Genomic DNA, 18,159 nt, shown 5'->3' with positions numbered 1-18,159 from the left:
CCTGTATTTTGGGCTGAACTTTGACTGAACCGTTCAAAAAACATGCAGAGATCTGTATGTTTAGGGTTGTTTTCCTCCTGGAAAGAAAACATTTGCTCCAGGCTCACGTCTTTTACAGCCTCTTAAAGGTTTTCTTCCAGTTTTGTGAAACAAGCTTTTCATCAACAATGAAAAGCTTCCCTGTCTGTCTTAAAAACATGCAGTTGAATCAACTTTTTGGCAGATTTTACCAAATACTCAACTTTCTTTGGATATGATTTAAAAGATTTTCATTTATAAACCTGAACATTAAACTTTATTTAATTGAAATAATTCATAATTTTAAGGGAAACAGTGTTTTGCAATTAATTCAGCAATTGATTAACCACTGAAGAACCACTACTAATCATGTTAAAAAGATGCAATTTTGTAATCAGTGTCATTTAAGCATTTCCTACTTCAGTACATTAATATGTTTGATTATACCTAGAAAATGATTCAAAATGCATTTCTATAACCTAGTCATTTGTTTTACATTATATAATAAAAACCTTAACAGAATTTGATCAGTTTAGTCCAAACTAAACATATAAAGATTAAAATGCAATAAGATCACAACTTCTGCTGCTGTGTAGCATTGAGTTAGCTATAATTTAAAAGTTTAATCATACAGAGAGTTTTCTTTTTGCACAATACACTCACTGGCCACTTTATTAGGTAAACCTGTCAAACCCTGTGCCAGCCGGGGGCATCTAAGAAATGGGATTTAAGTGACTTTGAATGTAACATGGTTGTTGGGCTGAGTATTTCAGAAACTGCTGATCTACTGGGAGTTTCACACACAACCATCTGTTGGGTTTACAGAGAATGGTTTGAAAAAGAGAAAATATCCAGTGAGCGGCAGGTCTGTGGGTGTAAATGCCTTGTTGAGGTCAGAGGTCAGAGGGGACCAGACTGGTGGGAGCTGATAGAACAACAACAGTAACTCAAATAACCACTCGTTACCACCGAGGTATGCAGAAGAGCATCTCTGACCGCACAACACGTCGAACCTTGAGGCGGATTGGCTACAGCAGCAGCAGACCACACCGGGTGCCGCTCCTAAGAACAGAAAACTGAGGCGACAATCCGCACAGGCTCAAAAGAAAATTGGAAAAACGTTGCCCTGTCTGATGAGTCTCGATTTCTGCTGCCACGTTCGGACGGTCGGGTCAGACTTTGGCGTCAACAACAAGAAAGAGAGGATCCATCCTACCTTGTTTCAACGGCTCAGCCTGATGGTGGTGGTGCAATGGTTTGTGGGTTATTTTCCTGGCACACTTTGGGCCCATTAGTACCAACTGAGCATCGTATCAACGCCACAGCCTGCCTGAGTGTTGCTGCTGACCAGGTCCATCCCTTTATGACCACAATGTATCCATCTCCTCATGGCTGCTTCCAGCAGGATAAATTACTGTGTCATAAAACACCAATCAACTCAGACTAGTTCCTTGAACAGTTCACTGAACTCAAATGGATCCACAGTCACCAGATCTCCATCCGATAGAAAACCTTTGGGATGTGGTGAAACGGGAGAATCGCATCGTGGATGTGCAGCCGACAAATCTGCAGCAACTGATGCTGCCATGTCAGTATGGACCAGACTCTCTGAGGAATAAAAAAAATGCATTTACACTTTAAACAAGGAGTTTATGATTACATGTTTGGTCTTAACAAAAGACTACTCTGTAGAAAAAAAATGGCTGATGGTGAAATTCAGGTTTTCTTTAATCCATTTGAAACTGAAAAAAAAACCGTTGGATTTTTAACAAGGCAGTGCAAAAACAACACGTTAAGCAGGATTAAGACATGTTGCAATAATCAACACGGAGGATAAAAAAGGATTTCTTCCAGCACCATGATGATTATTTAGAAGGATGATTATTGAATGTTTTACAAAAAGTGATGTTAATATTATTTTCCAATTTCCTTCATTTCTGAAGGTCAGAAAAATTGTCTAACTTTGCTAATTGTTACAAGAACTCTCTTTAAAAACGTCCCAGTTTGCATAAACCTCAAAACTTTTAATAAATAGTCATTTATTATCTAATAAAATCATTTAATCTTACTTTATTGTAATTAACCTACAAATAATTGAATTATTTTGATGTCTACATGTCTGGATTTCTCAGTAACGAATTAAGTTAATTATAACATCATTGTCTTGAACAATGAATGCCAAGGCTTCGTTCCCATTTTCACACAGAAGGCTGTACAATCTAAAGTTAGAAAGTTCTTCAATCTTTGTTATGGCTTCCCTGGAGATACTTATCCAACCTATCTTCACATGGTGTTTCTCTTCATTATCTGATGCCCTGCGCCAGCCGGGGGCATGAAGCTGTAGCCAAGGGAAACTGGAAATTGCCGTGGAAAGAGGAGAGCAACAACAGCTGTAGCAGGAGAGTGACACATCTAAACGGCGGGTGATTTGGAAATCTTCAGCTGTGGCTTCTGAGACGAAACTGTCGTGAAGGGATGTTACCAACGAGGGGAAATTAACCGGAAAGGAAAGAGAAACCTTTTCACCAAAGTTATGATTCAGACACGTCATATAAACATGTGTGACCAACATACTGCAAACATGTTTGTGAGGGGAAAGTATTGGAGCAGCGGAGTCGAACTCATTTTTGTTTTGGGTCAAATTAAGATCATAAATGCTCTTAAAGGGCCGGTTGTGCCAGAATGCATTGACAGAACCTGTTCACAAACTGTTAAAATATCAATGAATTCTTCAAATTTTCAGTCCCTCAAGGATTATGTGATACTTTTGTGTTACTAATTTGGAAATATTTGTGCTTATTTATGACGGTAAATGTGACTTTTTATTACTCGCTGTATAGATGGTGGACTATAATCTGACATCAATTAAAGCTGAGGCAGCTGTTTAATACAAATAACAAAGTTTTTGACAATTTTTGAAAGAAAATTTGCAATAAACTCCCAATTATCTATTAGTGCAAAAAAAGTGCAGGGATTTGTTGATTTTACGTGAATTTTCATGATGATTCTCAAGAAACTGGAGGAACTGATTGATATAATTTGGCAGGAAACAGATAAAAACTGCATCAGTTTGATTGATAACATAATTTTAAGCAAATTTAGTGTTTAATCTGGAATCTAGAGGGACACATAAAAAGCTACTGTGGGTTTTGAGTTTGACACGTGTGTTAGCGCTTCAGCTGGGCAGGAAAATGTTATCGTTGGAGTTTTATTTTAATTGCTTTTTCTGCTCTGATTGGAGCCTCTGTCTTCACATCTACTTTCTGTGACACATCAGCCAACATCACTGCTGCCTCGACCTCTGATGGAGCACGAAATGTTTGTTGTACTACGAAGTAAATCACGTTTTCCAAGAACCAGTAATTTCCAGGAAAGTGGCTTCAGGAAAGCCTGGAATGTAATAAGTTAACTCAACCTGTTGACAGGAAAGTGGCAAACAGTTTCTGTAAAGTTCAGGGAAAGTATTTGCTGAGTTCAAGGAATGTTTTTGTTTAAGGTCTCATAATAAATTTCCTTAAAGTTGCAAGAAAGTGACTAATAAATAACACATTAAATAACAAATTCAATCAAAGTTTCAGGAAAGTACTTGCTAAGATATTTTGTTTCTGGATAGTACTTTTAAAGTTCTGGTAAAGTAACCATTAAGTAACACAGACAATAACAAGGCAAAAAAAAAAAAGGTCACAATCTCTCATTATGTTGTTGGATCTCTTTTTGTTTTAATTACAGCACATATTTTCTATGGTATTGTTTTCATAAACGTCTGAAATATTTCAACATTTACTCAATATAACTTTTTCACCTTTCCTTTAGTCATGAATGTTCTTGCTAAATACATTAAACTTACATTTCAAAAAACCTATTTCACATGAGAATAGAAGACTTTTTTTCCTTATTCATGACTGCTGTAGTTTTGCAAAGGATGAAAATAGACGTTTATATTACAAGAACAAAAATGTTTAAGTGTTTGTAGGATGAGAACATTTGCAGACTAAATAGTTTTCTGTCATATGCATACAGTACTTTCTGGAAGTCGCCCTCCAGCCCCCAACAGGCGGTTTGTCATATTGTCACATGTGCTTTGCCAGATCGGTGTTGACCGGGTCCAAACTGTTGGTTCTGCTGTGCATGGATGCCAGAAGTCGCTCCAACCTTCCTAGGTTGGAGGAACTGTTGTGTGTCGGACGAGCAGAGCGTTAAATCCTCTGGCGTCGTCGCTACTCTCTTTTTCTTACTCACCATATTGTTGGATTTCTCAGCTTCTCTGAGTTTAATGTCATCAAACTAATCAAAAGAATAAACTCTGAAACTGTAGAGGCAGTAAGTGTTTATTTTAGGAGCTATCGTCAGATTATCTGCAGAAGCTGTTAATCTTAAATTGTATTTTCTGGGGTTTAAAATTCTAAAATTAAAATTGTTAAAAGAGTTTTACAGTTTCTATTTTTTTGGGGGGGGGTTACTTTTCAACTTTAATATTTTCTTTCTGTATTTCTTCTGGTGCTTTAATTTATTTCTTAACCTTTTCATCAATTGTACATCTCTTAAATGAGCTTCATAATCTTGGTGCGGCTACTGAGTGAAAAGGCTGAACAGAACTAAATGTAGTCGAGTAGTGGGTCAAATTATTGAAATCAATAGATCAGCCACAGAAGATCAGAGGTAAAACACACTAAAGAAATCATTTCAAACCAACTACGCCTCCTGTGGAGTTCATGCATCACTCAAACCGTCACATATGGTTGACTGTTTGAATTAAATCAAAATAATTTGAGCCAATCGTCCAGCTGGCGACATTCTCTAATCTACACGAGGTTGAGATTTAATTTCATTGGTTATTTTTAAACATTAAGCTGCATTGGCACTTTGGCTGTTTTGGAAACGCTTGTTATTGTGAAAATATTTATATTATATCCACCATCCATGAACTCCTAAACATTGCACTGAACCCCATTGAAAACCTCCTGGTTATTCCACCAAATATTGATTTCTGAACTCTTCCTGAGTTAAAACATTGGTATTGTTGTTTCTAAATGAATATTAACTTGTTTTCTTTGCATTAGTTGACATCTGAAAGCATTACATCTTTTTGTGATTTTGAAAATTTATCATTTTCTACAAATAAATACAAAATTTTTGCTTTGAATTTCAGAAACATGTTGTCAGTAGTTCACAGAATAAAAGAACAATGTTCATTTTACTCTAACATTTTTTTTAAAAATCAGAGAAACTGATCATTTTAAGGGGTTTCTTAATTTTTTTCTGAGCTGTATCAATGATCAGATCAGATTTTGGAGCGTCATGATCAATAAACGTATTCCCTCCATTAACAGAAATAAAGCAGCAGAAGGATAAATAAATGCCTGATGTTCAAAGCAGTTTAATTTAGCAGAAGTGAAGGGAACATGAGTTTGGAGTGCCATGCTCTAAAATCTGGGATTAGAACTTTTTTTTGGACTTTTGGAAGTTTCCATAGTCTTAGGAAGTTGAACTAATCATTCAATTATAAATATATAATTATCTGCTACTGATTGTTGAGGGTTGGAGCTCGGGGAAAGTTTGATAAAACAAGAGAAAATGTTTATATTTCAATCCATGCATCCATATTTAAAGCCAAACCTCCTCAGAAAGGTAGACCATAGATTCATTTTAAAACTTTGTATTTAAAATTTAGGAATGTGAAATTTCATAGTCAGAACTCTGCTGTCACCTTGACAACGTTCCCAATGCACCGCCTGCCCTGTTTTCCTTCTGGACTTAATGGTTTGATTTAGTCTCTACTTGTGGCTGAGTTTCTGTTGTTGTGAGGCTGAAAAAAAATTCAAAGTGACTTTATAGTAAACACTTAATTGGCATTTATAGGTTAGTAATTGGAACGCTGGAAGCAGGAAACGTTTCGGGGTGATTATCTTGATGCAAAGATGTAAACATAACAGCAATCACTGTCCACATTATTTGTCTCTCCCCACAGGCTTTCTCATTAGGAGCCCAAAGATAGCAGAATAAAATATTAACTCTGACTTGTGGCTCTTATGGAAGGGGGTTTTGGATAACCAGGACTGTTTTTTATTTAAATAACTCTGCCAAAACAATCGCATCAAGGTAGAATATGGCCTGGAAACAGAATGTTGTCTTACAGGCCTGAGAGCAACGTGAAATTTTCCATAATAACATGAGTGTTTTTAAAACTGTTAGCAGGAATGTTTTGTTGACGGAACAAGCTCTGAACTCTTCTGCGTTTCGTTCTGGTGCCTGAAAACAAAGCAAAGCTGCAGAACTTAATGTTTGTTTCTGAAATATTGTATTTCCAGGATGAACTGCTGGCTACCAATCAGAGCTAATAAAAAAAGATCAGGTGATATTTGATTAATTGTTGAATTAAGAAGTTGGAGTGGCCCTTTTTAAAATTTCTGATAGATTTAACATCAGGTGAAGAAGAGGTGATGATTTACTCTGATGCTGTCGGCTAGAAAAAAAAAGATTTTACAAACAATACTTATTGATTTGATCTTTCTTTATGTGCATTATTATATTTTATTCTTGATTCAATTTTGCTCAGTGAGGAGAAAATGTAATGATGAATTCATTTGTTCCAGATGAATTATTCTATTATACTCCTTAGATTTTAATTAATCTTCTTGCCCACGGTTACAGCTGTTGTTTTGAAATGCCAGATAAAGACCAAAATAATTTGATCTAAAAGCTGTTTGGTTTTTAAGCTTCCGTTGCATCTAAAGCAACAACCTTCAAGAGCCTCGTTTTCCTTTTGGTGTCAACCTGCAGAAATCAGGAATGCTTTTAGAGCAAAGAAGGAAAGAATAGAGATAAATTGTAATAAATGCTCAGAATTCAGAGCGAGAAGTTTCGGATTGTTTCTGTTTTGTTCTTTGATTATACGATTAGCTTTTGTTGATTTTTTTCAGCTGATGAGGCAACAGTTGAAACTGCAGGATTTATTTTTGCTCTTGTTAAAAGAGCTGAGCTGCAGCATTTTCTGCTATTGTCGCTGCAATCAATGATATTTTTCTCCTGGGTTCGACTTCTCTGGGAAACGGCTGGTTATTATGACTCCACCACTGTAATCAAATCCTTAAATAGCTTTTATTATTGAACTCTTTTAAAGTGTGTTTTGATTAAAAAACTGAATTTAAATTGATTTATCAGAACTTATAGATCAATAATTCTGAGTCTTTTTAATGAAACTGAGTATTTTTTTTATTTCTGTGGTGAGATTGGAGATGATGTTATAAAATCATGCGTAATTGGGCTGCAATATCTGCTTTGAGTTTAATATCAGGATGTCGGTTTTGATTTTTATCTGATTTCAAATCTGTATGTAGTGCTATATGTTACATGTAGCACCTCTGGATTACAGAATTACACCAAATATTCCAGAGTGTTGGTTAATCCAGCTTTCTTCAGGGATTTGCTTCCAAGGACATGGACATATTTCCAAAGATCTTACATGGTTTCCTTTGGACTTTTAATGCTTTTTAATGCAAAAACACAATTTATTTATTGATTTACAGTTTGATAGAGAGAAATGAGGATTTTACACCAACTTCATGTGAAACCTGGCATACAGTAAAGTCCAAGTCCTTCTACTCAAAGGCTTGACTTTCAGATATCCAGGATTTCCATAGAGCTTTGAAAGATGCTATAGAAGGGAAGTGACAGCGAGTTATTTGTCGTACTCCATCTACGCATGTCTGAAGTCGGATTAACGCTCAGAATAACTAAATTGTTTTGTAGCTGTTGGACAAAAGCCAGGATTTGTTATTATTTTGTTTTGCTCTGAGATAATTTCTGCATTGATAGCATTACGAGCCTCTTGTCGCTTTGCCTTCATAAACTGTTGGAACATGATTTGGTAAAACACAAATTTTGTTTCATTACAGAGTGAATAACATGACATCCACGTTGGATTACAGGGAAAACTGCTTGTTTATCCAACTCTAAGTTCACAATCCACTACATTTTTCTCAGATATGATTTTGTTAGCTTGTTATTTTGTTAGCTTGTTATATACTGAAATGAGCTTGCTAGCTCATTTCAGTAGCAAAATTATGGTGCAAAGTAACTGTGGCTCAAATATTTCATTCTTCACTAATGAATCTACACTTCCCTTACCTGCAGTATGCTTTAACCTGAAAGTGGAAACGACAGCTTGCCTTACTTTTTTATTTATTTGAGCTAATAATTACACAATTTAAGGAAAAAAATCATATGGTGAGAAAAAACCCGTTTGAGTTTTTGGGTTCTTCCGATTTGTTATTAGTTCTGATTCGTTCTTTTATCTTTTGCTGTTATTTCCTTCTGTGTTTTTCTGCTATATGCCGTCAGTTATCTGTTTTATTAGTTTCATAAATTAATTTAATTATTATATTTCCAGTCTCTTGTAGGTATTGTATTGTAGGTAGAAAAAAGGACTACATTTCTGCCAAAAAACCCAAACATTTTTAGATTAATACCAAAAATTTTATATAAAAAACTAGAAAATTCCTGAGTAAATTTTCAGAGTTTTTAAATTCAACATTTTTTACCTTTAATTTTAAAACTTTCTGATATTTTTGTCCCAAATTTTTCACTTTTTGAGCTCTGATATTCTTTGTTTTTTCTAGAAAATTTCTGAATTAAATTATTTGGTGGAAATCTACATTTCTTTCTACAATGGCTCTAATATGGCGCCGTAACGTCCTCTATAACGACACATAGCAAGGTAGAACTCAACGAGTCGGAAAAAAAGACACGTAAGGTCAAAAAAACTTTGAAAGAAAATGTAGAGATGAAGAAACGTGAAGATTACAAGAAGGTTTGGCAATTTAGAGGATTTTAAAACCGTTTTATAATGCAGTTACATTTGAAAATACACAGAGGCAAAGCAAAAACTAGACTAAGTTCACAATCTGTGGTGAGAAACTCAAACACTTTTGAAGCAAGTTTCTAATCATTGCTTGTGTTCCTTTGTGTCTGCTTGCAGGAGGACCGAGTGTGATAATGTCAAATGTCATGGTAAATGTCAGCAAAGTGGCCTCCAATGCAACAGCGTTGATATTTCAGAGGAAGGGTACAAAGTGTGCCCTCCGTTACCTGCAGAACAAGGTGAGTAAGCAGCATGAAAAGATGAAAGCCTGTTGAGTCAGGGAGGAAAAGAAGACACACATTTTTTAAATGAACCAGGTTTGATCAAATTAATCTAGAAGCTGTTCATCATTTTCAGAAAAAAAAAACCCACAGAGGAGACAGACGGACGTTTAGCACATAGTCTGTCACATTGGAAAAAGGAGCTGATGAGTGGGAAGCCATTTCATCATTAACATTCATGAGCAGGAACATAGGTGGCTTCCAGCATGATGCTCTGCTGCCTGCAACCAAACACACGTAGGAAAACACTGAAATTATCTCCCTAATTGATGAGTTTGGAGACGACGAGAACATCATCAGGAAGCTAAATGTGAGGCGGAGAGGCGGTCCTGTCTCTGAATGTCAAGCTCACTGATGTGTAGCTAATATAATAACACAAACACACAGTTAGCTCGCTGTTTCTGTCTCAGGAGCTTCTCAGGTTTTGGCAGTGTTAGATGAGCTGGATCATGTTTCTGTTTGCTGTGGTTTATTTATTTTGTCCCCATTTGCAAAGGTGTGATGAGTGAAGCTGGATCAATTTGTTACTGAACAGATTAATGACACCCCAGCGGCCCTGGTAGCGCTATCCTGAAAAGACTGTTTTGTGTTAATTATCCTCACAGCCCTTGTTGTCACTAAGTGCCTTTTTGGCAGATTTTTAAGTGCAAGTGACATGACAGGGATTATCGTCTCATGTTTACAGGCCCTAGAGAGTGAAAAGGATCTCCATTATAAAGCTGGTTTCTGAAATGTTGTGCTAAGTTGGGTAAATACCAAAACACTTGAAAAAATGCTTCAAATATTCTGAAAATGCTGCTCATCTTTTATCCAGGGTTCTTAGATATTCTGGAGCCATTTTATTTTATTACTATAAAAAGTATTTGAATTTCCACACAATATTTCTTATGCTATTTAAAAGTTAGTCATCCATCTGTCAGACCATAAATCCTTTAAAGTTTGTGGTTTTTTGTATATTTAAAGTCTGACTTTCTTAGGAGCGGCTAATTATGCATTAAAATTTGGGAGTAAAATGATTGGAAGTTCAAAAATAAAACTGAAAGAAAAGCATAAGTGACAGTATACACATTTGTTAGACTTGTAGAAAATGTTACTTCACACAACAAAGTAGAAGTTTAATAAAGACACTTTTGCTTTTTTAATTTGGACTTTAAGAAATTTAAATTGATTGTTTTCAATTAGCTTTTTTTTTTTAATTTTAGGCTGTTAAATTTCTAAAAACTGATTGGAATTAAGATTTTTTATATTAAAATGTAATTTTTGTTCATTGAATTCTGGACAAATCTATCAGATTAGACTTGAAAATTTGAACCATATTTCTGTAAGGTTAATTGAAATAAAATAAACTGAATGGTGAAATTGAATAAATGGACCAAACACAGTTCCCTGTGGGATTCCGGTTACAATTAGACAAAAATGAAGCCATGTGTGATCTAAAGTATCATTTTCTTCCAATCATATTTTGTATTTTAATACACCTTAAATACGATTTAAATCATTTTACATAACGGTGTTTTGTCCTGAAGATTTTGAGTTCAAATAACAGTTTCATTCAACACATTTTCTGATTTATTTTTCATTGGTTTACCATCTAATATGAAATTATACATACTGATTCCACTATTGTTTGACATTTACCTTAATCTTACGTAGTGTTTTAATTTTATAAGCTCTTTACTCAGACTCATGTGCAGGAGTTAGACAGAAAGTTTAGTTTTTCAGTTTTGTTTCTGGCTACAACTTACAGAGTATGGAGAGCCATGTCAGCCAAAATTAATTTAAAAAATGTATTATTGTATAAATAAATAAGTTAAACATTTATTTATTCATTTATTTATTTATTTGTTAATCAATTTGAATTTGGATGAAATGGCTTTCCATAAAAGAACGGGGATTTTTGCAGAATTTGGTGTTTTTATCATCCAAATAGCGGTTTGCTTTTAATCATACTGTAGCTGAGAGGATGGCAAAAATATGCAGTTTTTGTTGCTACAACATCTCTGAAACGGATTTACTTAACAGGACGCCGAACTTTATTTCACAGATATTCTAAGAAACATTCAATAAAAATATAAAATAGTCAGAAATCTCCACTATTCTTCCCCTTTTTGACGAATAATAAAAAAGATCTTTACATAACCTGCTAAATAGATGTCCTTCATTCCCGTCATTGAGCCGGTTGGGTTTAATCACAGGTTTCCTAATGGCTCTGTGGTTTAATTAGGCCATTTAAAGGTTAACTGCTCTCACATTTGTAACACTCAGACATTTCTCACCACATTCTCCCTCTGCAGCTCCGGCCCAGACGCCACAAAAACAAGCTTAGCGTTCTCTACCTTTAGAAATAATTAGCACTAACCAACATCCATTTCCCCCCATCAGCCTTCAAATAACGCTCGTTTGTCTCCTCCAGCGTTCTGTATTTGTTCTTCCCCCAAACTCACCGAATCAAACCAAGTATGCAATTAAAAGTTAAAATAGAAACAGTAAATCCAATGAGGAAAATTCCAATATCTCTTTCTTTGATTACTCAAAGTTTTCCTGTTGCAGTAAAGAATTATACCCATAAATCAGAAGTAGTTAAAATCTGCTTAGCCACTATCTGAAAACAGAACAGACCTAAGACTTTGTTCGTCACACTTTTCACAATCATTGACCATTAAAGAAGTCTGAAGGCGTTCGTGACGACTGTATTTCATAATGAATAAAAGTCACGTGTCAAACTCAAGGCCCGTGGGCCAAATCTGGCCCGCCATAGCTTTTTACGTGGCCCTCTATATTCCAGACTAAACATTAACTCTGGTTAAACATAGTTATCAATCAATTTAATGCAGTTTTTATCTGTTTACTGCCTAATTGGATCTATTAGTTCCTCCAGTCTCTTGTGAAATATCATGGAAATTCACATAAAATCAACAAATTCCTGCACTTTTTTCTGCTAATACATAATTGGGAGTTTATTGCAGATTTTTTTTTGAAAATTGTGAAAAACTTTCTTACTTGTACTAAACAGCTGCCTCAGCCTTAATTGATATCAGATTACAATCCATGATCTAAATAAAAAAGTCGCATTTACCGCCATAAATAAGCGCAAATATTTCCAAATTAATTCCAGAAACACTTTGATTTTTAGTGCAAAAAAATCACGAAATCCTGGAGGGACTGAAAAGATATTCAACAATATTATTTAATTTTAAGAATTCATTGACACTTTGACAGTTTATCAATACATCCTGGCACAACCGGCCCTTTAAGAGCATTCATGATCTTGATTTGGCCAAAAGCGAAAATGAGTTTGACACCCGTGATATAACTGACTAAAAACTCTCTGCATCATTACCTCCTGTGTAATATGAACCTGTCACCTGCCGTTCATAAGTGCATGAAGCATCTTGTTTTATTTTATTAGAGACTATCGAGTTGCATAAATAACTACTGTTTCTCTTTCATGCGCTTTAAATTTGGAGCTGCTCTCTTTGACCGGAAGTTATGACTCTGAAAGTCTTCAACTCTTTTTTTATTTCACTTACATAAAAGTCAGACAACGAGACATTTCTGCAGTTTTGCTAGATATTTTTCCTTGAAATAAAACCCGTCTTTCTCTGCGAGTAGGAGAGGTTTGTCAGTAAACCTCCTGCTCTCCCTGAATGCTTTGGCCAGGACTCACTGCTGACCTGCTAACAAGTTGTCCATCTTTTCCATTTCGTTTTGCTCTTGGTCATCGCCTGCAACTCCAAACATTTTCTGATTCTATATAAAACTGTTTTCTCTTTATTTCGTCTTCTACTGACACAGGCAACGCCTCAAAGTAGAGACCCTAAATCAGCTATGCCAAACTCATTTTCATTTTGGACCAAATAAAAAATCTGAATGTCTTAAAGGGCCGATTGTGCCAGAAAATGTTGATAAAAACAATTAAATTACAATAAATAGCTGTTCCTCCAGGATTTTGTGATTTTTGTGGTGCCAGTTTAGAAATGTCTGTAAGGAATTTGTACAATGTTTGTGCTAATGTATGATGTTAAATGTGACTTTTTATTACTCTACTACTATAAAGTCAAGTAAGGCTGAGGCAGCAGTCTGTTAAACTCAAAGTTTTTGAACAAATTTTGAGAGAATTTGCAGTAAAATCAGGGGAAAAAAAGTGTCGATTTTGTCTGAATTTTGCAGTTTTGTGAAAACCTGGAAGGACTTATTGATGTAATTTGCAGTCTAGAAGGCCACATAAAAGCCAATGGCGGGCCAGATTTGGCCCCTGGGCCTTAGATTTTGACACCTGTATCCTAAATGGAAACCATGCATCCACCATGGTTTTTATTTACTTTTACTATTTTATTTATTTTATTTATTTCAAACAGACAAAAGTAAAAGTAAGAAATAAGAAAAAAATTAAATTAAAACAAATTATCATGAGCTTTTCTAAAAGGAGCAGGTAGAAAATGCAAGGTCTCATGAGTTTATGCTTATAAACATTTTAACTTAAATTATTTCCACATTTTATGACAGTTAAATCTCAGGTTCTCATCTTTAAATGTACAATTATTTATACTCTTTTTATATCATTTTTAACATTTTTGGTCTTTGAAACAATTTCCAACCAAAAGTTTGTATTCATTAATAATACACGTGAATTTGATAACTTTTTACAGCTTTTCTCTTTTCCTGAATTGACTGATCACCGATAAAATGATTGCAATGCTTCTCTAATTTAATTTTAGACTATTTATCAGTAATAAAACATACAAATTTATTAGGTAATCAAATACAGTCAGTAGGAAGAAACAACCCAAGTTGAAAGAGAAAGCTCTTCTAGTAGTTTACGCCTTGCAGGGGTCTGAAACTGCAATAAACGTTTCAGTAGTGCTGCTCATGATGAACTGCAGTAATAAAGAGTCACTCTTCTTCTTCTTCTTCTCTCTTCATCTCTGTTTCACTCCGACGGAAACACACACACTTGAATAAGTGGCAACTGATCAAGCTGAGAGCGCCTCACTGGGATGTTCGGAACAATTACCTCTGCCTCGCTGCCACTCAGGACCCCTCAGGTGAAGTCATTATTTCACCCAGAGGTTGCTCACTACCGTCACAATTAATTCACATTAACACCAGAGTTTGAGCCACCAGGGCAATCCGGATGCATGGTTCAAATTGCAATCATTTGCTGGACAAGGCAACAATGTTTTGCATTTGGCTCAGCTGGAAACTACAAAGCTAAAAGGATACTTTGGAGATTTTTAAATGAAATGTCAAGTGTCAAGGCTGTTAAGGTTTTGATGGCAAAGCCGAGGAGAATAGCTTTAAATATAATGGATTTTTGTGTGGGGAGAAAAAAAAATCTGCTTTCAAGTAAGATGAAGGATAAAGTGGATGAAATGGAAATTTCATCAGCAGCATGATCTATTACTTTGTTGGAAAGTTTAGTTTTAATGATTAAAATTCTTCTTTGTCCATCAAACTGATATAAAATCCAAGTTTCAGTATAGTGTTGGAAATTTGAATATCAGTTGAAATTTCCAAATGACATTGAAAATATGTCGGGAGCCAAGAAGGCTACCAAGGCTAATTTTGGTTAGCCTTGGTAGAGCTATATCTTATATAGTTATTTTTTATAGCTATATCTTTTAGCTATAGCTATATGTTATATAGCTATGTCTTATAGCTATATCTTACCGATAGCTGTAATCTATCTGTAAGATAGCTTATAGCTATCTGTGTAGCTTCTTCTTAGCTACCAAGAAGATAGCTATTAGACAGCCTTCTTATATCAAGACGGCTATCTTATAGCTATCTTGATAGAAGATAGAACCTAAAAAAGGGAAAACTAATTAGAAAAAACTCTGTAAGCATTACTATAAGGCTTTTGCAAGCAAGTTTTACAGGAAAACTTAAAATAATTGCTAATGTCTTTGTACACTGGCATTGTTCTGGTTGCAATAACCAGTGAGCGCTATCTGATTAGTAACACCTAACTGCTACTTTCCACCTTAAATCCAATAAAAGAGGATTTAATTCCCTGAAGCTTTCCGGTGAGTTCTCAGCTAAACCCCGGACCGAGAATCAGTCTTACGTGGTTCAGGCGTTGGCACTGAAACTAAACAAATTTTATTAACAGAGAAAGATAACCCAGGTAGATCTCAAATTATGATTTCAATGTTAAAGGAAAAACAACAACCAGCAAATCAATCAAGCCTTAACTGATTTTGTCAGTATTGGTGGTAAAAACTGGGTGTTTTATATTGTTGTGGAGGAATTTTGTCCAACTCTTTTTGTGTTTGGTCTGATTGAGGTTTTGCCACAACATCCGAGTCTTTTGAGTCAGTAAGAGCTGGACTTGTTGCACTTTAGATCATTGCTCTGCTGCAGATTTTATTTGGGTAAAGAGCAGATCTTGTGTTTCCATCAGGAACTGTATTTTCTGCTTTTCTTTACTTATCTTCCCCTTATTAGATTTTAGTGATCTGAAATTTGTGTGACCAAAAAACCCTGAATAATTAAAACCTTTTTGCATATCCAAGATGCTTGTTTGAGTGAGAATTTGTAATTAATCTTCATCAGTGCGATGGCTGCAGTACCCGTTTTTATGATTTCTTCCTTTTTTCCTGTAAAATTGTTGACAATTGTTTTGTGTTCGGGGCGAACGCTCGCCTGATTGTTTCCACAGACGCTACTAAAGCGCAGACGTCCACAATTCAAGAGTCTTGGATTCATTGAGTTGTTGTCATGGTTACCTGGATGTTTAATGGATCCCATGCTGAAGCAGAGACAGACAGACAGAGAGAGAGAGAGAGAGAGAGAGAGAGAGAGAGAGAAAGCGTCTCCCCACTTCTTTCACAGCTATAATTAAACACAGTTTAGAGCATGCTGGTTCAGTGGCACTCAGCGTGATTTTTGGATGAGTTTTTGGTCCATCAACTCAACAAAGCTCTCACTTTGAGTCTGAGATGAGTGATATGATAACTAATGCTCAGCATGCCATGCCAAGGTCACATTTTTATCTGTTTTCCACTCTTGTTTTTTTCGTCACTTTAGTCGGCTGATTTCTTTCTAAATAAAACTTTAAAACCCAAGAGATGATCCACACATTTTGTATCATTCAGTAATATGATAGCTTAGGCCAAAAGCAGTTTGTTCTTACTGCAAGCTCCAGATTTTTAAAAATAAATCTAATAATCCTCAGTTTTCTCTTTTGTTCAATGCTGCCATCTGATCTCTACCTGAAAAGCTACAAATGGATGACCAGGCAGGGACACCTAATCCCCCAAAAAGTCACAGAGCCTCTTTGACTTTATTAGAATCACCAGGTACTTTTGACTGAAATCATCTGCAAGCACCCAAACAAACATTGAGCTCCATCTATCTACACTGACAACCCTCGACAAACATGAGATGACCTGTCCTTAAGCCCTCGCCCACTCAGAGAGAAAACGTGAATGAAGCGTCCTTTGAAGGAGACCTTCTTCCTCTCCAGCTCTACTCCTTTCTTCTCGGTCTGAGGTTATTAAAGAGGATCCTGAGGAACATCGGATGGGGGGGGTTTATTAAGAGAAGCCAAGGCTGAGATTTGCTCTGATGGTTACATAAGAATAGATAGGTGCAGTGTTACATAAAACACGTTGTGCAAAGAGCGCTTACCTGCTGCGATGAACATAATTGTTGGAAAAGGCAGATTTTATTCCCAGAACAAATCAAAAGTCCATTAATAGAGATAAACTAGATTAAAATGTCAAGCAGTGATTTTTCCTTTACAATAAAAACTAGTTTATATTTAGATTTATGTGTTGTGCACACAGTAATTTATTCACTTTTCATGTCTAATAATGTAAAATTAGGAATTTTGAGATCCACTGAAGAGCTCAAATGACTCTGAAAAAGCTTATTTCAGAGTCATAAATAAGCTATTTTATAGGGAACCTGTGAAAGAAAGCATCTCATCGAAGGGATCCTTTGTAATTTAGAAAAATCTCTGAAAATGTAGAAAACAAAAGTAGAAATTTGTTTTACATCTGTGTAGTGGGACATAAATTGGATGTAAATCTGAGTGTCATCTACGTAGTTGGACAAAAGCTGGTGTCGTCTGCGTAGTCGGACGTAAATCTGAGTGTCGTTTGTGTAGTTGGACATAAAGCTGGCTGTTGTCTGCATAGTTGGACATAAATCTGGGTGTCGTCTACATAATGGGACATAAATCTGGGTGTCGTCTGCGTAGTGGGACATAAAGCTGGCTGTCGTCTGCATAGTTGGACATAAATCTGGGTGTCGTCTGCGTAGTGGGACATAAATCTGGGTGTCGTCTGCGTAGTGGGACATAAAGCGGGCTGTCGTCTGCATAGTTGGACATAAATCTGGGTGTCGTCTGCGTAGTGGGACATAAATCTGGGTGTCGTCTGCGTAGTGGGACATAAATCTGGGTGTCGTCTGCATAGTTGGATATAAAGCTGGGTGTCGTCTGCATAGTTGGACAAAAGCTGGCTGTAGTCTGCATAGTGGGACATAAATCTGGGTGTCGTCTGCGTAGTGGGACATAAATCTGGGTGTCGTCTGCGTAGTGGGACATAAATCTGGGTGTCGTCTGCGTAGTGGGACATAAAGCGGGATGTCGTCTGCATAGTTGGACATAAAGCTGGCTGTCGTCTGCATAGTTGGACATAAATCTGGGTGTCGTCTGCATAGTTGGACAAAAGCTGGCTGTTGTCTGCGTAGTTGGACATAAATCTGGGTGTCGTCTGCATAGTTGGACAAAAGCTGGCTGTTGTCTGCGTAGTTGGACATAAATCTGGGTGTCGTCTGCGTAGTGGGACATAAAGCTGGCTGTCGTCTGCGTAGTTTGACATAAATCTGGGTGTCGTCTGCATAGTTGGACAAAAGCTGGGTGTTGTCTGCATAGTTGGACATAAATCTGGGTGTCGTCTGCATAGTTGGACATAAATCTGGCTGTCGTCTGCGTAGTGGGACGTAAAGCTGGGTGTCGTCTGCGTAGTTGGACGTAAATCTGGGTGTCGT

The 18,159-nt window shown here is 36.2% G+C and overlaps 1 protein-coding gene across 2 annotated transcripts in view; it reads left to right on the top strand.

The window, feature by feature from the left end:
* LOC122826304 (liprin-beta-1-like) overlaps nucleotides 1-18,159 on the top strand; it is a 107,061-nt gene that overhangs the window by 33,093 nt on the left and 55,809 nt on the right. For both annotated transcript variants that reach the window (XM_044108002.1, XM_044108001.1), the window contains exons 3-4: nucleotides 8,996-9,117; nucleotides 14,123-14,204. In XM_044108002.1, coding sequence (XP_043963937.1) covers nucleotides 8,996-9,117; nucleotides 14,123-14,204 — 204 coding nt within the window. The remainder of the gene's footprint in view (nucleotides 1-8,995; nucleotides 9,118-14,122; nucleotides 14,205-18,159) is intronic.

This window comes from Gambusia affinis, linkage group LG23 (assembly GCF_019740435.1).
Source record: "Gambusia affinis linkage group LG23, SWU_Gaff_1.0, whole genome shotgun sequence".
NCBI classification, from domain to species: domain Eukaryota; kingdom Metazoa; phylum Chordata; class Actinopteri; order Cyprinodontiformes; family Poeciliidae; genus Gambusia; species Gambusia affinis.
The sequence above is the reverse complement of the archived record's forward strand: the minus strand, read 5'-3'. Positions and strand labels throughout refer to the sequence as shown.